The 22,528-nt window shown below is 46.0% G+C and overlaps 1 protein-coding gene and 2 long non-coding RNA genes across 3 annotated transcripts in view; 2 read left to right on the top strand and 1 right to left on the bottom strand.

The window, feature by feature from the left end:
- Positions 1–52: 52 nt before the first annotated feature.
- Positions 53–22,528, bottom strand: part of ccm2l (CCM2 like scaffold protein) — a 38,865-nt gene continuing 16,389 nt past the window's right edge. Inside the window, 4 exon segments of the mRNA XM_056273388.1 lie at positions 53–281; positions 283–358; positions 615–753; positions 1,207–1,363. Of these exon segments, the coding sequence (XP_056129363.1) occupies positions 191–281; positions 283–358; positions 615–753; positions 1,207–1,363 (463 nt within the window). The 3' untranslated portion in view covers positions 53–190.
- LOC130107004 (uncharacterized) lies at positions 10,681–13,112 on the top strand. The gene is made up of 3 exons (XR_008809786.1): positions 10,681–10,837; positions 12,487–12,596; positions 12,981–13,112. It is a non-coding gene; the product is annotated as an uncharacterized LOC130107004 (long non-coding RNA).
- LOC130107005 (uncharacterized) lies at positions 15,675–16,582 on the top strand. The gene is made up of 3 exons (XR_008809787.1): positions 15,675–15,739; positions 16,110–16,166; positions 16,528–16,582. It is a non-coding gene; the product is annotated as an uncharacterized LOC130107005 (long non-coding RNA).

Raw genomic sequence — 22,528 nt, 5'->3', positions numbered from 1 at the left:
CATTACACACATTTCAACTGACTGACAGCATGAGTGTAAACACATCCTTAGGTAAGCCTGGTGTGGTATGGGTTTACATCCTGCTCAAGGGAACGTTGGTTATTGGAGGGGTTAAAACTTGGGACCTTTTGGTTGTGGGGGGTTAATTGGAAACTCAAAGCCCCCCCTCCCCCCTCTGCCATCCTACTGTTCAGGCCATAGTGACGTACCCTCGCATGGCTGTGGCAGAGGTACTGCTCATGCTCCGCTTAATGCGTCCAAAGCTGTCGGTTAAAATCCCCACCCTCCCGGATCCCGATGTCTTCAAGGAAACTTTCAAACACGCCCACATCCTTGTCGGGGATAAATGGACGCATACCTGGAGAGGAGAGGAGAGGAGAGGATGGGAAAGGAGTCTTGTTCACAGATGCTGAGGATGTAGAGGAAAGTCAAATACTGGGAGATTTTGCATGTCTGTCCACACCTTCTCTGTCTGTCCCCCCCCCCCCCCCCCACTGGCTCCATCTCTGAAATACCAGAATGAATTTGCACTCTCTCTGCACTGTCTCTTATGTCTCGCTCGTTCTTTATTGCTTCATCTACAGTGGCGGTGTGTATCTGTCTATGGCTCTCACCCAGCAGCAGGAACTTTCGGATGTCTCCATAAAGCTGCAACAGCTCAGAGCAGAACTGGCTGATGGGAGCTCCCAGCCTGTACTCTCTCAGCAGGACCGCAAACTGCTGCAGTTCTCCTGGACTCAGCTTACTACGCAGCTACACACACAAACACACAAACACACACACACACACACACACACACACACACACACACACACACACACACACACACACACACACACACAGAAACAAAACAGCATAAATGGAAAGGATAAAAATGAAAAATAGATGGCAAGACAGATAGAAAAGCTCAATAAAGGGGTAGAAACATGCATTAGTCTTTAGCAGAGACTATGAATATGTAAATATGCTCTCTGTCTACATCTGTTTCACTCTCGCTCAGCCACATATTGACCTCTCTCTCTCTCTCTCTCTCTCTCTCTCTCTCTCTCTCTCTCTCTCTCTCTCTCTCTCTCTCTCTCTCTCTCTCTCTCTCTCTCTCTCTCTCTCTCTCTCTCTCTCTCTCTCTCTCTCTCTCTCTCTCTCTCTCTCACACACACACACACACACACACACACACACACACACACACACACACACTGGGCTCACAGTGATCATGTACTCCTGCATGAGCAGTAGCGCGGGGTTGGCGTCTTCATGGTCGCTGGGAGAAGCCAGGCAACGATGGGAGCCTTGGAGAGACACAGAGGAACCCTCGCTGTAAGTCTCACTGTAGTACAGGTCATACGCCTCCTGAGAGCCATCACTAAGGAGGACAGACAGACAGCCAGCCAGCCAGACAGACACAGCCAGCCAGCCAGACAGACAGACAGACACAGCCAGACAGACAGACAGACACAGACAAACAGACAGACAGACAGACAGACAAAGAAAGAGAGAGACATCATTTCTAGGCATTACTGTTATGGTCTGTATCTGGCCTTTACATCACACTTCACGCCTGGCATTGTTATGCATTGTGATGCATTGTTGTGCGCTCTGTTATCTTGTTGTAATCGGATGTAATTTTTTGTGTGTGCACTATGCAAAGAAAATGAGTAGTTCACTGTAAATTCTAAAAGTTTGGTTTACTTAAAAAAAAAGGAAATCCGATTACAATTGGGAAAAGTAAGTAAATGAACTTCATTACTTTTCCCAAGTGTAATCGGTTCCCTAATTATTTTTTTTTAAAGTAAACTCAACTTTTAGAATTTACAGTGTTGGGAAGATGGTGACTCTGGTTTGCAGTCGCCAAAAAAAGTTGTCAAAAAACAAAAAAACGATCAGTCTTCATTCTTGCCGAAGGGTTCGTTGTAAACACTCAGCAACACCAAGTTATTTTGCTGCAGCACACTGTAAATTCTATCAAGTTTGCTTAAAAACAGTTAGGAAACAGATTACCTTGGGGAAAGTAAGTAAATGAACTTAATTGTGTCAAGTTATGTGAAATCATAAAGTCTTTTTACATAACTTGACACAATTAAGTTCATTTACTTACTTTTCTCAAGGTAATCGGTTTCCTAATTTTGTTGAAGTAAACTTAGCTTGTTTGACTTTACAGTGGTAAGTGTAACTGCTGTGGATGTACCTGCTGCACCCTTGGTAGGAGTGAGATACATAGATCTGCACGATACTGGGAAAAAAAACTCACGTTGCCATATTTTTTTTCTGCGATTTGAAAACAATACAGGAACTTTCCCCAGATGACTTGAATGGCTCTATTTGTAAAGAATTAATCACTCTAGAATGATTTGGGTGATCCCCCCCCTTTTTTCCCCTCCCCAATTGTATCCAGCCCCACTCTTATAAGTTGTCCCAGTCGCTGCTCCACTCCCTCTGCCGAACCGGTACGGATGCGGACTACCATGTCTCCTCAGATACATGTGGAGTCACCAGCCGCTTCTTTTCACCTGACAGTGAGGAGTTTCGCCAGGGGGGTCGTTCCCCCAGTCCCCCCCCCCTCCCAATAGGCGCCCATACCAACCATAGGAGGTGCTAGTGCAGTGACCAGGACACATACCCACATCCGGCTTCCCACCTGCAGACGCGGCCAATTGTGTCTGTAGGGACGCCCGACCAAGCCGGAGGTAACGTGGGGATTCGAACTGGCGATCTCCCTATTGGTAGGCAATGGAATAGACCACCACGCCAACCAGATACCCTACTTGGGGTTTAAGGGAGTTGTTGGGAAATTATTAAAAGTGAGCTGTGCCTTTTTTCGCCATTCGTAAGGGAGGAGGGGGAGAGAGATGGACTCAAGGCAGATGATGCGGAAGATGATAAGGAAGCGTGATGGTATGGTGACATATTACACCATGTTTGAGGTACCAGTTTTGTGGCTATGATAAATAGCTCATACAGCGCTTCACAGTTGCTGCATATACCCAGCACTTGACTCGTCATGGTTAAGTATTTCACTAAATCACTCCCACACGGAACTTTTCTGCCCTTCCTTTCTTTTTAATTCTCCTTTTTAATTTTCTCTTGGATCTATTTTGCCCCCATTGCTAATTGGCATAATGAGAGTCTATAGCCTGCTAATTTGTACCTGATGAAAAATGAAGCTTCAGAGAGTGTGATTAATATATTCCTCATTAATGATGTATTATTTCACCTACTTGCTATTACTCAGAATGTTAATTTTTATGACTCGGTCCACCTGATCTAATACAAAGGCTCCTTCCGACTGGAATGATCGTCCTTTTTTTCTGAAATCTATCACCTCTTTCTGCTGCTTCAGGCCCAGATAGCAAAATTGCTGTGGCCCGGACCCGTCCCACACCGACACTTTCATACGGCCCACATACCGAGTGGAACGATGGCACTTGGGCGGTCCACTCCTGTTTGCCAGATCTGGGCCAGAACCAAGCCATAGCAATGCTGCATGTTCTACATATTTGCCAAAGGTGGCCCATGTTTGTTCTGTGATATTTGGGCCATATTCACCATTTACCACACGGGCCACATCCAGATAACATGTTGCCGAGAGCACCACATCTTTGCCAAAAAAAGGCCCACATCTGATTTGGCATATTTGGGCCATATTTGCTATTATACATGTGGGCCACTTCAGGCTCACATCCATTTTGTCAGGGCCAGAAGGCCATCAGTGCCACATCATTGCCTGGAGTGGCCCACATCTGGATGCTATCTTGGGGTCATCTTTATTTTCTCATCTTAAAACAACCTGTTTATGCTTTTAATTTGTGTGTACTTGAAGACAAACCACTTCAACTGCTCTTCATGCTGATGTAATTAATTATCCGGGTCATTGTACCCAATGTTTGCTGTTCTGAGGACTGGGAGCGTGGGTGCGAGGGCGGGAGCTGTACCTGTGTATTTGCAGTGTATGTTTGTTATGCGAGACTGTTTTTATTTGTATGTGTTTGATAATTTTGTCTTTTTCTACAGGACCCCTTTGAAAATTAGCTGCTGCATCTCAAGAGGCTATCCTTCAATACATTCAAATGTATCCACGGATTAAGCGCGGCGCCCATCCGTGCGTCACGAGCCGAGAGGCAGACGAACATGTCGATGTGTCATCTGTCCAAACGGAGCCAAATCGGAATAAATGTATGTAGCGACCAGAGGAAACGGTCGCCGGACTGATGGCTATGCGCTGGGGAAGCGCAAGGGATTCTGGGACTGTTAAGGTTCGTGCGCAGATTATTGCTTTAGCGATGTTGTGTTCATGTTTTGGTTATTGTTGTGTTGTTTGCTTGAGGGTTCGACTCGAGCTGGGTAGACAACCATTTTCCTCTCTGACTGTAGGACCATGACTGGGACTGTTCAGTGAGGCCATTGTCGGGGGGAAGCCATTGTTCGCCAACTATCGGGGAGGAGCAACATAAAGGCGCACTCCTGGGGTCGTGAGGTGTATGCACTGATCTCAAAAAAAAGAAGACTGGATGGAACAACTCGCGATATGAAGTGAAGCTGGCATGGGAGACTTGGCGGCCATCTTAGGTAGGCCAAGAAGCGATCAAATTGCATTAGAATTGCCAGCTAAAATGTTGAGTTGCGGCGCATACCAGTGCTCTAACCGCATAGGGTCGAAAAAAGTGGCAATTCAGATAATATAACATTTCACAAGTAAGTACCCTTTTTTTATTTGACTCTTGCATTTAAGATGCCATAGCAACTGCTGTTTTAAGATGCCTTGATTTGTCAACATGTTTTTCCTGAGCTGGCTCCTCAGACGAGCGCGTGAAAGAATGACACAGAGCGTGCCGCTCGCGAGGGAGAGAGCGGTGCGTCCTGGCCTCATCAGACCGTCGCTCGCCATCGCTGCAACACGCTAGCTCGCTACCTAAGACAATGACAGTATACTAGGATACTTTATGATCACCTATATGTGCAAGCAAGACCATTAAACTTTCAAATGAGTCTGTTGTTTGTACACAACAGAGTCTCATATTCTCATGTTCTGCAATCATGATCTTACATTTACACTCAGAAGTTTTGTCAGCTGTTTCGCAGCTTCTTGCCAGCTAGCTTTGCAGTGCATTCTTTGCCAAGACGATGCAGTCGCATCTTGCAATAATTGTTACGGGTCTAGATAGATCGATGCCATCGGCTATCCACTAGTTTACCTTAGATACACATGACCCGCGCTCAGGAACATGTTACATCACTTTGAATATACTTGGCTGCACTGAGCAACTCTTGTGTGTGTCATTCTTTATAAGATAGCCTACTGAAACATGGTGCCAGAAGTCGGAGAACTTATTTCTTATTTTACTAGCTCGCATGTTTAAGTTTGTAGGCCTGAGTAGGTCACATGTCAGAGGATTCCGATTCAGAGCAAAGTACTTCTGCTGAAGACGTTGTCACAGAGGAGCTAACGCTAACATTATCGGCGCCGATAGCATCACATACAATGGCAGCTAACGTGAATATTCCACCACCGTCCCCGATGAGCTTCACAGGCGATTGGAGTGTCAATTGGGACATTTTTCGGGCCGAATATGAAGACTACGTCCTCGTCACGGGCATACTTGGCAAGGACAAGAAAATACAAGCGGCTACTCTAAGAAGTGTGATGGGAAGTGAATGCAGGCATATTTACCGCCACAATCTGAACCTCTCAGAAGATGATCAAGGGGATCCTGACGCCATACTGAGAGAGTTGGGGAAATACTTCAAGCCAGCTAAAAACACAATATACGAGAGGTACATTTTCGGGAGTTGCAAGCAGGAGGAAGGAGAATCGTTTGATACCTTTGTGACGAGACTGAGAGAGAGGGCAGCAACCTGGGAGTATGGACAGTTGAAAGATGAAATGATCCGTGATAAGATAGTCCTGGGAGTTGCAAGCGAGGCCGTTAGGCGCAGGCTGTTGAGAGAGAAGGATTTGAACATGGTCACAGCTATTGACATGTGTCGCGCAGCAGAGCAAACTGACATCCGTATGAGAGCAATGGAGTTTGCAACAACACCGCAGCCGGAGGCAGTGCATGCCGTTGCTAGGCAACCCAGACAAAACCAATGGAAACAGAGCAATCCACCCAGAACAGCAGGAGATGCAGGCAATTGCAAATATTGTGGCAGCTCGCATTCAAGGGGCAGAGAGCATTGCCCGGCCTTCGGGAAACAATGTAGGTCATGTGGGACACTTAATCACTTTTCTAAAGTGTGCTTAAAGAGCAAAAAGGGGCATGCTGAGGGCAAGGTAAACTGTGTGGAATACACAGAAGAACCCCCCAGAGCATAGTAATGATGGAGATGATCTGTACATGTTTGAGTCAATCGGCGCAGTGCACACCAAAGGAAAGAAGTGGTTTGTGACTCTGAAACTCCACGACAAGCCACAACAATGTCAGCTGGACTCTGGAGCCACCTGCAATGTAATGGGCTTTCAAGACAAGAAAAGGCTGGCCCCAAACACACCTCTCCGCCCGAGTGACACCAGACTGAAGCTGTATTCGGGGGAAACACTGAGCTCTATGGGCACCTTTGAGACTGACTGTACTGTGAGAGGCCAAACACACAAGCTCTCATTCGAAATAGTGAGGACCAGCCAACATCCTCTTCTGTCAGGCTCCACCTGTGAACGCTTAGGGCTCATGCATTTCACAATTCCAGAGGGTGTGCTCAAAATGGAACACACACAACCAGGAGCCCTAACTAAAGAACAGCTTATCAACAGATACAGTGACGTGTTCAACTCCCCTGTGGAATCCGTGCCTGGGGAGGTCCATTTTGACCTTGATCCTAGTGTTGCTGCAGTACAGAGTGCCCCTCGCAATGTCCCAATCGCAATGAAAGCAGCAGTCAAAGCCCAGCTGGACAAGTACGAGGCTGACGGCCACCTTGCGCCTGTCACAGATCCTACAGATTGGATCAGCAACATGGTGATTGTTAAAAAACCGGAGAAGCTGAGAATATGCATTGACCCTAAACCATTGAACAAAGCCCTAAAGCGCTCTCACTACATCATGTCTACCTTGGAGGACATTTTGTATAAATTGCCCAAGGCCAGAGTCTTCACGTTAGTGGACGCTCGGGATGCATTCCTGCAATGCAAACTGGACTATGAGAGTAGCCTCATGACCACGTTCTGGACCCCCTGGGGGAGGAAGCGGTGGCTCAAGCTACCATTTGGAGTATCGGTGGCGCCCGAGGTATATCAGCGCAAGCAGCACGAGCTCCTCGCCGGTCTGAAGGGCGTTGAGCCCATTGCAGACGATATCCTGGTCGTCGGCTGCGGGGACACAGACAAGGAGGCTGGGGACAACCACGACGTCAAGCTTGCGGCGTTGATGGAACGCTGCCGCGAGGTCAAGCTTCGCCTCGGCCTGAAGAAGTTGCAGTTCAAGGTGGCTGAGGTGCAGTTTCATGGCCACATTCTCTCATCTGCTGGACTGAAGCCCGATCCAGAGAAGGTGAGAGCCATTATTGACATGCCGAACCCAACAGATGCCAAGGGCGTGCAGCGTCTCATTGGCTTCGCTAACTATTTAGCCAAGTTCATGCCTCATCTATCTACTGTCTGCGAGCCGTTGCGACGCCTGTTGGACAAGGACACACCCTGGCACTGGCTGCCTAAGCACGAGGCGGCGGTTCATGAGCTTAAGGCGCTGGCGACAGCCATGCCCGTCCTGCGCTACTATGATGTAACTAAGCCAATCGCAATCCAGAGCGACGCCAGCCAGAGCGGTCTCGGTTGTTGTCTCATGCAGGAAGGTCAGCCCATCGCATTTGCCTCGAGGGCTCTTACCCCCACCGAAAAAAACTATGCACAAATTGAGAAGGAGTGTCTCAGTATCGTCTTCGCCTGCCAGAGGTTTCACCATTACCTATATGGCCGCGACCCAATCACAGCAGAGACGGACCATAAGCCTCTGATCTCTATTTTCAGCAAGCCACTTCTCAATGCGCCCAAGAGACTCCAGAGCATGCTCATGACTCTGCAGAACTACGACCTGAGGGTAATCTACAAACCAGGCCCAGAGATGTTCATAAGCGACACGCTCAGCAGAGCTACGGCTGGATGCTCCGGCAGAGGGACTGCATATCGGCGACACGCTATCTGCTCTCTGCAACAAGAGCAGGAAGACATACAGCACGTGAACCAGGCAGAGTACCTGAATGTGACTAACCAGCGGCTGGAACAGATCAGACGACACACCGACAGAGATGAATGCTTACAGGCACTGAAGAACACTGTTCTCGTGGGCTGGCCAGATGTAAAGGAGGAAGCGCCCCTCATCGCTAGGGAGTACTGGCCCTTCAGGGATGAAATCAGTGTGCAGAACGGAGTTCTGTTCCGGGGGCAAAAAGTCATCATCCCAAAGTCACTCCGCCCAGAAATGTTGACGCGCATACATTCAAGTCACATAGGGGGTGATGCATGCTACCGACACGCTCAAGAGACATTGTACTGGCCCAACATGCAGTCAGAGATAAAGGACTTTGTAAGCAGCTGCAGCTGCTCGACCTGCAATGTGTACGCCCACAATCAGCAAAAGGAGACCATGCTCTCTCACGAAGTACCAACCAGGCCATGGCAGGTCTTGAGCATGGACCTATTCAGCTTCAGACAGAAAGACTATCTCCTAATAGTCGACCACTATTCCGATTTTTGGGAGATTGAGCTTCTACCCGACATGTCTGCAGAGACAGTCATCAAGCGATGTAAGGCACAGTTCGCCCGACATGGTCAGCCAGAGAAGGTTATTACAGACAACGGCCCTCAGTTCACAGCTCAGTTCACACGGTTCGCTTCTGAGTGGGAATTTGAGCACGTGACCTCCTCTCCCAGACACCCGAAAGCGAATGGCAAGGCCGAGTCGGCCGTGAAGATTGTAAAAAATCTTCTGCGTAAGGCCGCGCATGATGGTGAAGACCCCTGGAAAGCCGTGCTTCACTGGAGGAATACACCTACGGAAAACATGGGCAGCAGCCCAGCACAACGCCTCATGTCCCGCCGGTTGAAGACGTCCATCCCGGCGGCAAGCAAGCTCCTGGAACCAGCTGTTGTCGTGGGCGTCACTGAAAAGCTGCGCCACAGGAAGCAACTCGCCAAATCCTTCTATGACAGATCTGCCCGTGAATTGCCGGCACTTGAAATTGGGGAAGTCGTACGGATGAAGCCCCTGCCAGGTGATAACACTGGCCGCTGGAGTCGGAACTTGTCTCCGCAGGGTTGCGCCGAGGTCTTATCTTGTGGACATTGATGGCTCCCTGTACCGTCGTAACAGGATCGATCTCAGAGTGGCTGAGCCAGCTGCACGAGCCGCGCACGATCCTGTTGAACCCGCTGCGGCACACACACCGGACGGGGATCCAGCTACAGAAACTGTCATTGAGACCCCTCAGGCTGTGTTCGAGCCGAGCCCCATCAGGTCCATGCCCAAGGCGCCATCTACTCCTGTTGGCGCTCCGCGTTCGGATGGACACACTTACACAAGGGTTGGACGGCTGTCTAAACCTCCACTGAAACTCACTATGTAATCTGAATAATGTTGATGGTTGCTATGTGGGAGAGAGGGGGAAAAGAGGAGAAATGTTATCATACGCTACTGTGGTTATTACACTGGTATGGGATATGAAGAGATTTACTGCTGTTGCACTGTTATTGGTTGTTCGTATATGAAAGTAATTTTATTTTGCACTAACTTCATGTGTATGTGTTTATACTTGGAAAAGGAGGATGTTACGGGTCTAGATAGATCGATGCCATCGGCTATCCACTAGTTTACCTTAGATACACATGACCCGCGCTCAGGAACATGTTACATCACTTTGAATATACTTGGCTGCACTGAGCAACTCGTGTGTGTGTCATTCTTTATAAGATAGCCTACTGAAACAATAATTACAAGATTACTGTTATAAGATTAGAAACATTATTATCCGTGACAGCAGTGTCGAACATGTGAGGAGCAAGCTCGGGAATTTTTTTTGACAAATCAAGGCATCTTAAATCAGCAGTTGCTATGGTATCTTGAATGCAAGAGTCAAATGAAAAAGGGTACTTACTTGTGAAATGTTATATTACCCGAATTTCCACTTTTATTCGACCCTGTGCGGTTAGAGCACTTGTGTGCACCGCAAGTTGGCAGTTTAGCTGGCAATTCTAATGTAATTTGATCGTTTTTTGCTCTACCTAGAAGGTGCCGATCGAGTTCAATTGGCCTTCATAAATGGGTGGCACGGAATTATGGGTTGCACGATCCAGTCTTTTTTTTTGAGATCAGTGGGTGTGTGGGGCACAGAAGCAGCCATTCTTAAATGCAGCCTTGCCGCTCGCCTCTCCTTCCCGTCCGTTCGGTTCGGTTCTGACGGGGTGTTGCAGTGTATGGGATACGAGAATTGCGAATAAGGGGTCTCTATCTCTCCCTTCGTCCACGTCGGCCCACCACATCATGTTGTATCATACAGACTTCCCTTGTAGATTAGTCATGGAAAATACGACCCGTGCAAGTTTTCCTTCTGTATCAAGCAGCAAAAAGTTGTATCATGAGGTTGTAACATGCATGGATAAGATGACACGCTGGCCGGGGGCGATATTATGAACCCTACATAGCCCTCGCCAAAATCCCGTACCCTGTCCCAAGTCTCGCGAACGGACGCCGGATTTCCGCTGCGTTGCTAAGGAAACAATCAACTATCAACTCGGTGCGAAGCAAAGCTAACGTTAGCTACCTTCAATTTTGTAATTTTGTATTTTTCGCAATTTTGGACAGCTGGCTGCTTTTGTAATTTTGGACTGCTGGCTGTCAACAACAGAACGGAGGTAAGTAACGTTAGTTGTCTGAAAATGAACATATATCTAATAAATAGACTTTCTCACATTTAAGAAAGCTGATCAGTAAGTTGTTACCTGTGTATAAAAAGCAATCTCACTATTTACCAGCTAGCTAACTTACTGCACAAGTAGAGTTGACTTTGTGAAGGAAAGTGAGGTTTAACATGCCAAAACGCGCACTCCAGATGAACTTCCCCTCGCTGCACACCCATAAGTCCCTTCCTATCTCTCTCGCCCCCTCTCTCTCTCTCGACCCGCGCGCGCGCGCGCGCGCACGCACGCACACACACACATACACACTTTCTGTCTGCTCATCCCCTACTTCCTTTTGCTTTACAGAAATGGCAGATATTCTTTGCTGTCAGATTTGCAAGCCCACTCAGATTGCAGAGGAGAAAGCAAAAGAGCTCGAGGTTAGGTGCAAGTATTTTTTTAAGAGTAGTGTAGTGTAATAAGCTGACACTTATTTAAAGATGAACCAACAAAACATTTGAAAATATTCGTTTTGATTGTTTTGCTCACCATGTTACCCCATATTGTGGCAGTCATAATTCACTGTTGTTACCGTATTGATTTGCCACAGTCCAAATCTCATCTTTACACTGCTATCTCGAACCCACTCGCCATTTCATGCAGTCATATCTGTCGATTGGCAAAGCCTTTTACAAATTGATTCGGACTCACCCCAGGATTAGGATGTCTTCTTCATTTCTGTCACGGTTTCAAGGTGACTTCAAAGTGACTGTTTATCAGCATTCCCCCTCCCAAAAATCTGAATTGTGTTCAGAAGTCAACTCATTTCACCCAGGAGGCACTTAGAATTAAAACTCCCACCTTGCAAGAGGCAGAATCACAATTCGGATTTTTGGGTGGGGAAATGCTGATAAACAGTCGCTGGAGTCAATAATAAACTGCGGATTACCTTGAATCCGTGACGGAAATGAAGAAGACATTTGTCCTGTGGCTAGTCAATACAGTAAAGACAGTGAATTATGACTGCCACAATATGGGGTTATTCACCATGTATTGACTTTATCATATGGGTGACAGAAAGTGTTGCCACCTGGATATTCCCACATCATTTGTGAGGTAGGAGAGGAGGAGAGAGTGAGGCTGAAGGTCAGGATTTGTAAATTAGAGGATGTGGAGGACTGGTTTTCTGCCTTTGAGAGTTCGTCAACCATCACGTGGAGGAAGGCCAGAACTTACCCTGAGTCAGGGAAATATAACACATACAAAGTAAGTGTAGAATGGAAGGGTAGCAATCTTGAGTTTCTGCATTGTTTGACAGTTTGAGGGCAGTTTGAGGGCACAGTTTGAGGGCAAAGTTTGAGGGCATCCAAAGACAGTCTTCCTTTTCCAATACTGACTTGCTAGTATAGTATTGGACTTGTGGACTTGGGCGTAGGTTTGATATGGTCACAAAGGAGGAGGAGGAGGAGGGGAGAGGGGGATCAAGGGAGAGGATGGGTGTTGTTTCCCTTGCCTCCCCCCATTCCCTCCCCTCCATAGCAAAACGTATGGAACCAAACCTAGGCCCAAGTCCACAAGTCTATACTAAGTCAGTATTGGAAAAGGCCAAGTGTGTCTCAAACAATAGAGAATTACAAGCAGAATGATAATTGATTATTTTACAGGTTGATTACAGATGTCAACACAAGACACACTGCTCCGGGCCCAAGGACACACGCTGTCCTGCCACCATGACTGTGGTCCTGAAAAGGAGTACAGAGGACAGGAGGTCAAGGTAAATTTTGTTTGTGTTTGTGTGTGTGTGTGTTCTGTATGTGGGTGCATGTGGGTGTCATGTGTCTCTGTGTCTCTCTCTACGTGCCTGTGTCTGTGCATTTATGTCTGACTGTCTGTGTTTCTGTCCCTCTCTCTCTGTATGTGTGTGTGTGAGTTTGTGTGTGTGTCTATAATGTTCTCACTCACTAGTAGATATTAAACGGCAATATGTAGGTTATCCCTTGAAAAAAAGTTATTTGATTGTTTATGGACCACTATAATGTAATGTCTAGTCAAAAAGTCCAAATATAATCAGGATAGTAGTAAGTAAAAACTGCAGACCAAAACATTTGGATACAGTATGCATACGTCTTACACTGTACTTCTCTCCTGCCTACTCAAGATCAACAGATCGTCATTTGGGGGAAGGGTACCTGCTTCAGGTGAAATGGAACAACAACCACAACCACCTTCTTATTAGTGCGGATGCTCTAAGGAAGAGAGATGTTTCCAAAGAGACAGTGGAGCGTTTGAGTGACCTTTTCCAACAAGGCCACTCCCCCTCATCTGCCCTTGACACAATAAAATATGACCTGCAGGAGGAGAAAGGTGACGACTATTTTCTGGTGGCTGCAGATCGGTCAATTGTTCCTGACCCTGGGTTTTGCTACAGGTAAGAGACCATGTTTAGAGACCATGTGAAGTTGCTTTCAGGACGATGCAATTTGCAGGTCACTGTCCACTGTCACCAAAACCCGGCCGGAGCTTCCAGCTGGCAGATTTGTACTATGGGAGCAGTCACCTGCATGTGGGCACCAATCAAAGGGTCGCCCCACAAAAATATTTTTTGGAGGTTTTAGCGCAGGATGCTGGGGTGGAGAGCCCTCCAGAGCTGGCCAAGTGTATGGAGGAAAGAGAAGATTGAAAAAAACGTTAGCAAACTTGTCTGAGGACGACCTAATGAATGAATTCAATCGGAAGAAAATATCAAAACGATCAAAAGCAAACAAACTGATTGACCATTTTCAACGGATGTCTTTGTTTTTCGTCACAGGCTGTACTACAAAATCTTCTCAAAGGCCTATGGAGTTCCCTCAGGCGAAGGGATGGCTGTGGATCTTCAAAAAAGATTAGACGCCATCAACCAGGAGCACGGTGGCAGATGTGCTCAGATGGAGGTAAAGGATGGACAGCTCATAGTGGCCATTTGTACACCCGTTATGCAGCGTGTCCATGCAGCAGTCCAGCAGAGCGGAGAGCTAGTCTTTGTCGATTCCTCAGGGAATTGTGACCGGGAGAACCATCGCATTTTCTTGCTGATGACACACTGTGCCGCAGGGGGGGTCCCTTTAGGTGTTCTCATCACAACATCTGAAAATACACCAACGCTGCAGGCTGGATTCACTCTACTCAAAGGTCTTCTGCCACCAGACGGCTTCTTTGGACGTGGCATGGAGGGCCCCCAGACCATCATGACGGACGACTGTGATGCCCTCCGCCAGTCCCTCCATGCCACCTTCCCGACATCCAGGCTGCTGCTCTGTACATTCCACCTGCTGCAGGCAATGTGGCGTTGGCTTTGGGACAGCCACAATAAGATTGTCAAAGAGGACCGACCCCAGCTGTTGACCGAGTTCAGGCGCCTGGTGTATGTGAGCACGGAGGGGGAGCTGTCTGCTGCATATGCTGAGTTGAACAATGGGATTCTCGCTAAAAAATACCCAAACTTCCTCAAGCATGTGGCAAAGGTATGTGATTTTAGAAAATAACAATACAATTAGGGATCCCACCGATATATTAATTTGGCCAGTATCGATATCAGCCGACATTTACTAAAAATACTGGTATCGTTTTTTTAGCTACTTCTCTTTAGTTGCCGATGCTGTCAACCGATACCAGCAATTGATTCATGATGGAAAAAGAAATCCATGATGAAGCACATTATTGGTTACCAAGGCTTGACCATTCACTTTTTTTAGTGTCTCTGTTAATTGGAAGCAGATTTCCAAGAGAATAGATATCGGCGTTGGTCTTGTCAGATATTTATCTTCAGGCATCGCTATTGGCAGGGAAAAAGTGGTATCGTGGCATCCCTAAATACAATATTTATTCAATTGGTTGCACTTTAAAGTATCTTTTATCAGTGTCACAAATTATGTATGCTACTCATGTTTATAAGTGTGGTCTGTAAGCTTATTGTTACTTTCTAGGTGTATGGGAGACGCGAGGAGTGGGCCCTGTGCTTGCGCACACATCTAGTTACTCGTGGGAACAACACGAATAATTATGTCGAGAGTGCCATGAAGGTTATCAAAGACAATGTGCTGCACAGGCTTAAGGCCTACAATCTTTCCCAACTGGTTGACTTTATGGTGACCCGGTTCGAGGACTATTACATCAGGCGCCTCACTGATTTTGCCAACAACAGGGTGGTCAGGCGGCAACCAAGGCCATCTACCTCAGATGTGGACTGCCAGAGAATCACACGGGTAAGGCACATTGCATACTTGCAGGACAGTTTGTAGCATTCTTACCCTTATTCTGTCTGCAGGTCACAGTTAACTATAGCTTGCCGAACGGGGTCTGTCTCGGAAGTACTGTCGGCAGCCCATATATGGGCAGCGCACAGCACAGGTGCACTGTCACACTAAAATGTGAACGCTGGAGCTGCGACACTCGTCTAACCAATGCAATCACAAGCAACAAACCCGTTGGGAAAATAAACAATTTCTTACTCACCCAAAATAAACACATCCATAGAGATAGGAAGGTCTACTTTATAAGATTCAATCAAAAATGAAGGGGGGAGATAGAGGGGATTACACGCGGGACATGCACTGAGCTGGAATCAAATCTGGGCCGCCGCAACGCTCTTGTTTTGTGGAGCTATGTGTGTTCCCATGTAATTTGGTGCACCCTTATTAATTGTTTCTTTTACTTTACAAAAATAGGAGGACGACACCAACTTCACTGTCCCCAGTGGATCAGGTACCACCTGGTACCATGTGAACACATCACTGAGTGTGTGTACGTGTGCTGTTGGGGTGACCGGTGCAAACTGCAAACACCAAAATGCAGTTGTTTGTACATTCAATGTCAACGAGGCAATACCGGCAACCAGTACACCTCAACTGCGGAGAATGTTCCACGAGATTGCCTCTGGTGAGATTCCATGTTTTCGATGTCTGGTTTGCATACGTCATGGTACAAGATATGAAAGTATGTTCACATCAGGGTCAATGAAAATCGAATTGCATGTCAAAAGTGGCTTCAATGAATCAAATTAACCATTCACTATTGACTTATTTCAGATTTCAGTTAGATTTAACATCAACTTCTTTCTTATGAACCGATACGTCAACAATTGTCATTCCTGCTTGCCAAACTTTCAATTTCGTGATACTGAATGTCGTTTTGAGATTGAAGTGAACATTTTGGTAATGACAACCCTAACCCTTATTCCCAAAGTGTTAATGTGTTTTTTGTGGCAGTAGATGTATTGTACTCTGAAACAAATTTATTTGCCACACAGGCAGACCCACTCCAGAGCACTGGTTTGAAAGTCTGGCCTTTCAAACGCCTGTGATGGGTGAGTACAAACATTGTAAAAGGGGAACACAAGCCAATCCAATGGACCTCTCTCAAAAGAGCCTAATCGCTGACTCCAGATGAGGGGAGACAACCTGTCAGTCTACCTAAACAACACACTGACAGCTTGCCTCATGATCTGGGGTCAGACCTTGTGGGTCGTCCATTAATTGATAAAACATGGTTTGATTGTTACCACTAGAGGCCACCAGAGGGGAGAAGGGAACTGGGGAGGATAACGTGATCTTCTACAAAATCGCGGGGGAAAACATATAAAAATGTTTGATAACTTGATTGATAAAGTTTTGTTTAGAACTTTAGAAAAAAGTTCATTTAATAATTTAATCTAATTCCCCCACTAGAAGAACACCTTGGAGATGGAGATTCTGCTGGGACTGCTCCGACCCTCTCAGGTGAGATCAGGAGGTAACATAGTGATTGGGAGAGTGGGAGACATTATATAGATAGGCCAGGCATGGGCACTTGCACGAGTGCCATAGCCTGAAGCATTGATTCTCAAGTGGGGGTACGCGTACCCCTTGGGGTAGTAGAGTCTTAGTCTAATGTCACGCACCTGCAAGCAGTGCGCAGCGCAGCAGCAGTAACGGGAGGTGCTTGTGTCTTACAGCCAAGACAAAGGCGCAGCTGGGCTAAAAGAAAAACAGCCCATAAGGCTGTCACTCAGGACAAGCTACCTACATGAAAGACAGACACGTGTGTCTCCAGGCTGTTTCAATAAAGGCTGTCCAGTGAATGTTGCAGATGAAAAAGTTTGCATTTGCATCAAAGGGCAGTAACCGTGTCTTTTACACTTTAGGGACATATATTTGAGATTGGTCCCATTCAAAAAAGTGTAAAATTATTCGCAATTCTTAACTGTGCTGGATGACAATTCACTCCGGGCATTATCCCTTACATAATATCTACATTTTGCCACTTCCTGACAGGCGAACCACCCTCACATCAAGATGAGGCATCTGATGCTACCTATGAAGCTACTAGCAGCTCAGTAGCTGGAACAAGTAAGGTCACAACTAATCCTCAGATCCTATCGCTACCCTTGACTGATACTCAGCATCAAATTAATTACCATTTAATCTATCTAGGCACATCAGACACAGAGGACCTGAAGAGGCAGCTGGATGACTTTGTTGGAGACCTGAAAAGGAAGTTGGAGGAGGATGAGAGCTACAGCGCACCTGTTAAGGCTTTTCTGTCCACTTTCTCAAAGCTCCACACAGACTCAGCCATCCAGTCTGCTTTGTTCTCCATAGGGAAAGCACCACAAGCCCAACCGATGGGACGGAAGAGACCAAGGGGTTTCCTCCAAACAACCACCACAATAGGTGTCCAACCTACAGCGGTGAGACGAAGAAAGACCCCTTTGGGTGGGAGGAGAAGCCTTGGAGCCGGCCGGCCCCCAAAAAGCTCTAAGAAGGAGCACGGCTACCACAAGAAGGGAAGAGCAAAGCCCGCACCTCACAATCTTTCCTTCTGTGTCCAAGAAAACAGTGCCTTAGGGAAGACACACTGAGGGCCATATGCATGCACATGATAGAGTGATATACTGTACATCCAGTCTCCTTTATAAATGCACTAGCAACCTAATGATTTTTTTCTCTCTTTTTAGAGAAATATTGTAATTGAGCACAATTTGCTGGTAGATTGTTCACTTATGTTCATGTTTTAGCTTAATATCCCATTAGAAGTATCCAACTATTTTAGTACTATTTCCCATAAGGAATACCCAACTACTGTAGATGCCTCATAGAGGTTAGAGCCTATGACAGACTCACACCCATAACACGAGCATGTTGTCAATAGATTTTTTTTTAGCAGTTAAAAAGGACAAGTGATACTTGGTAAAGTGCTTGCTTTTGTTTCTAATATGAATAATAGTAATAACTACCGTATTTTCAGGTGTATAAGTCGCACCGGTGTATAAGGCCAAAATATTTTCATATATAAGTCGCACCTGTGTATAAGTCGCAGGGCCTGGCAAACTATGTAAAAAGGTGCGACTTATACACCGAAAAATATGGTAACTATATTGATTCAGCAATAGCACTTTCCAGTGACCAATGACGTACAAATGGACCTCCATGAACTGATTTGTGTCAGGTACCTGGGTGTTGAAGGTTAAAAAAAAGCTATAGCTTTCCACATATTGGCTCAGCTCAGCTCAGCCCTGTTCTTAGCTTTGTGCAGAAGCTCCTCTACTCCCTAAAAGGAAATGGGCTCCATTGCTTGGGCGCAGGTCCTATAGCTCAAAACTATGGTTTCTTGAGGAACCCCAGGGACTCCTTGCCATTAGAATGGCAATCTAGGTTGGTGACGGTGTTATTTGAATTCATCTATTTGAAAAAGAGCTTGAGAACAAAAACGGTTGTTGGGCCCTGAGCCCCTATTGGCGGAGGTCCAGTCCCATCGTAAGGAGTCATGTTAAGACATAAGGGGCTGGCTTATCTGTCTGGCCAGACAGATTCCCTGTTCCATCAGGGAACAAAGTGTTAAGTTGCGAGATCCCAGCAGACTAGTCGCACATGATAGTGTGATATACTGTACATCCAATCTCCTTTATAAATGCAGTAGCAACCTAATGATTTTTTTCTCTCTCCTTTTAGAATTGTAATAATACAGTCAAAATTGTAATAAATTTCATGAAATCCATGGCGTGTCTTCTTTAAAGGGGAATTTCAATTTTTAAGACCCTGGACCCTATTTTTAGATCTGCTTTTATCTAAATGAATGGTGGTATTTTCAATTATTGCAGTCGCTCCTGTCGAGAGTGAGGGGTCGCCAAAGTTAGTAAATTTCTCCCCCTAGTGGCAAAATAATAATTAAAATGGCAGTCTTATGTGCTCTCCTCTTTTCATGATCCTCATTGCTCATTGAAACTTGAGTAGTTTCGATGTCTGATACTTCATTACTTTTACCCAAGTAGCCTATAGCTTTTCAGCAGGCCTTCTTTATACAACACTGTGCACTATACACTATAGGCCTAGGCTAATAGTAGAAAATGTAAACTTTCTGGTAAATGAAGTGAAAGACATGACTAGGATGTTTGTCTTATGATTTAAGTGTTTGCCCTGAAAACGAAATTAAGCAGGAAGTCTAGATTATTTTTGGTTTTGATTAAAAATAATCAAAATATTAAGTTACATAACTTATGAATCGTCTAAAAAGTGAACCATGGGGTTGAAATTATGATTGTGAGGGAAAGAATAGCCTTAAGTTGACTAACCTAACAATTTTAGGTTACAAGGTCTGCCTCTGCTCCTTGGATACGTTATTGGTATTATATTAATGTTGATTGTGGATAACTTAGACAGGTTAAATTGTGGGTGTACAGCGTTTCCTTGATGAGCGCTAACCCCATAACAACATATTTTCGCGTTGCTACGGTGGCGCACACGTGACAAAGCCAGAAACGGGATTTTGGCGAGGCCTATGTAGGGTTCATAATATCGCTGGTCGGGGGGTCTGACCCTTTAGTCTAGCGCAGCGGTCGGGAACCTATGGCTCGCGACCCATATATGGCTCTTCCGGTGACGGCATATGGCTCCCAGACAATTTTGAGTTGAAAAATTTTTTTTTTCAAAAAAATCAGTTTGGAACTGATTTTAAAATACTTGTGATATTTCTTAATAATACTGTGTCATTTTAAAGTAAACAGAAATTAGTTTTGAAGATAAATTTCACGGGTCACGAGTCACCCGTGGGTCGGGTCGGGAACCAATGGCTCGCGAGCATGTCCGGGTCATTGTAAAGGTGAAGAAATCAATTTTATCAGATAGACAACTAGTTTATCCGCTTCAACCCTTGTAACGGAAAAGATGGCGAAAAGAAAAAAAGACGATGATTACCGTGCATTCCAGGCTGCGTGGACAGAGGAATTTGCATTTGTGGAGAGAGCAGGATCTGCGGTATGTCTAATATGCAATGATAAAATTGCATCGATGAAACGGTCAAATATAAAGCGGCACTTCGATACGCACCATGCTTCATTTGCATCGAAATATCCAGCGGGGGACAGCAGGAAAAGGGCATGCGAGGAGCTACAGCGGAGAGTGCAGACGAGTCAGCAGCAACTACGTGTGTGGACCAAGCAAGGTGACGGGAATTCCGCTAGCTTTGCGGGTGCTTTGGCAATAGTAAGGAATGGAAAGTCATTCACAGATGGCGAGTATGCCAAAACATTCATGCTTGATGTGGCCAATGAACTGTTTGATGACTTCCCAAATAAAGACAAGATAATCAAACGAATAAAAGACATGCCCCTGTCAGCAAGAACTGTGCACGATCGTAGCATCATGATGGCAAATCAAGTCGAGGAAACACAAATTAAGGACATAAACGCCGGGACATACTTTTCTCTCGCGTTAGATGAGTCAACAGACGTTAGCCATCTATCTCAGTGCAGTATCATTGCCAGGTATGCTGCAGGTGACACACTGCGTGAGGAAAGCTTGGCTGTTTTGCCAATGAAAGGGACAACAAGAGGAGAGGATTTATTCATGTCTTTCATGGAGTTTGCTAAAGAAAAAAAACTACCGATGGATAAACTTATTTCTGTCTGTACTGATGGTGCACCCTGTATGTTGGGGAAGAACAAAGGATTTGTAGCGCTTCTCCGTGAACATGAAAAGAGAGCCATCCTAAGTTTTCATTGCATCCTGCACCAGGAGGCGCTTTGCGCTCAGACGTGTGGCCAGGAGCTTGGCGAGGTGATGTCGCTGGTCATTCGAGTGGTCAACTTTATTGTTGCCCGAGCTTTAAATGATCGCCAGTTTAAAGCTCTGTTAGAAGAAGTTGGGAATCATTATCCTGGTCTGCTTTTACACAGCAACGTGCGTTGGTTGTCAAGGGGGAAGGTGCTCAGCCGTTTTGCAGCTTGCCTGAGTGAAATCCGGACTTTTCTTGAAATGAAAGGCGTCAAGCATCCTGAGCTAGACAACACTGACTGGCTCCTGCAGTTTCACTATCTCGTGCACATAACTGGCCATCTGAACCAGCTCAATGTGAAAATGCAAGGTATTGGAAATACAATCTCATCCCTTCAACAAGCAGTGTTTGCATTTGAAAGCAAGCTGGAAGTCTTTCTCAGGGACATTGAAACAGGTCGTCTTCTGCACTTTGAAAGACTGCAACAATTTAGAGATGCATGCTTAGCAAGTGACTCCACTCAACATCTGGATCTCCAGCAGCTAGCTGGCTTTACGTTCAATCTCCTGCAGTCATTCAAAGCACGTTTTGGAGAATTTCGTGCGCGCACTGGTCTTTTCAAGTTCATCACTCATCCACATGAGTGTGCAGTGGACAAAATCGACCTGACATGCATCCCCGGGGTCTCTATCGGAGACTTTGAGCTGGAAGTTGCTGACCTGAAGGCATCAGACATGTGGATGAGTAAGTTCAAGTCACTTAATGGAGAGTTGGAAAGTCTTGCGCGACAGCGAGCAGAGCTGGCGAGGGAACACAAGTGGACAGAAATGAAAAATCTTCAACCTGAAGACCAGCTGATTCTTAAAACTTGGAACGAGCTTCCTGTGATATACCACACAATGCAGCGTGTGAGTATTGCCGTATTGACCATGTTTGGCTCTACATATGCATGTGAACAGTCTTTCTCGCATATGAGGAACATTAAGACCAACCTACGCTCACGTTTAACTGATGGAAGCCTCAACGCCTGCATGAAGCTCAACCTCACCACGTATGAACCAGACTACAAGGCCATCAGCAAAACCATGCAGCACCAGAAGTCGCATTAAAAGTAAGACATATTTAATTTATTATACGTTAAAAATACTATATGGCTCTCAATGAAATATATTTAGAAATATTTGGCTTTTATGGCTCTCCCAGTCAAAAAGGTTCCCGACCCCTGGTCTAGCGGTTAGCGATGTCTCCTGCGGTGCGGGCGATACGGGTTCGCTTCCCAGCTGCGGCAGTTCCTGTGGTTGCGTTGTCCCCCGAATTCGCTACAAGGCTTTTGAGATAGGGTGCTGTCACACATGCGTGAAATTAACATCAACTGGCGAATATTCGCCTCCCGTTCACTTCCATTCTATGCGAGCGAAGGGGCGAATACAACATTCGAAGGAAATTCTCATCTTCGCCTCGCGTGGAACTACGACCGGCGAATCCTCGGCCTCAACCAATAGCAAAGAAGTGTGTGTGGTTGACCCCACTTGGCTGTAGCTTTCCTACTGAGCCAGGATGAAGGAGACTTTGATTCTTGCTGTGGCTAACCAGTCGGTATTGTACGACATTGCCCGTGAAAACTACAAACTGCCCCACAAGAGAGATGCTGCCTTCTTGAATATCTATTAATAACATCAATTAATATTATATAACTAT

The sequence above is a fragment of the Lampris incognitus genome, chromosome 2, assembly GCF_029633865.1.
Source record: "Lampris incognitus isolate fLamInc1 chromosome 2, fLamInc1.hap2, whole genome shotgun sequence".
Lineage (NCBI taxonomy): Eukaryota > Metazoa > Chordata > Actinopteri > Lampriformes > Lampridae > Lampris > Lampris incognitus.
This window is presented reverse-complemented; position numbering and strand designations above follow the sequence as displayed.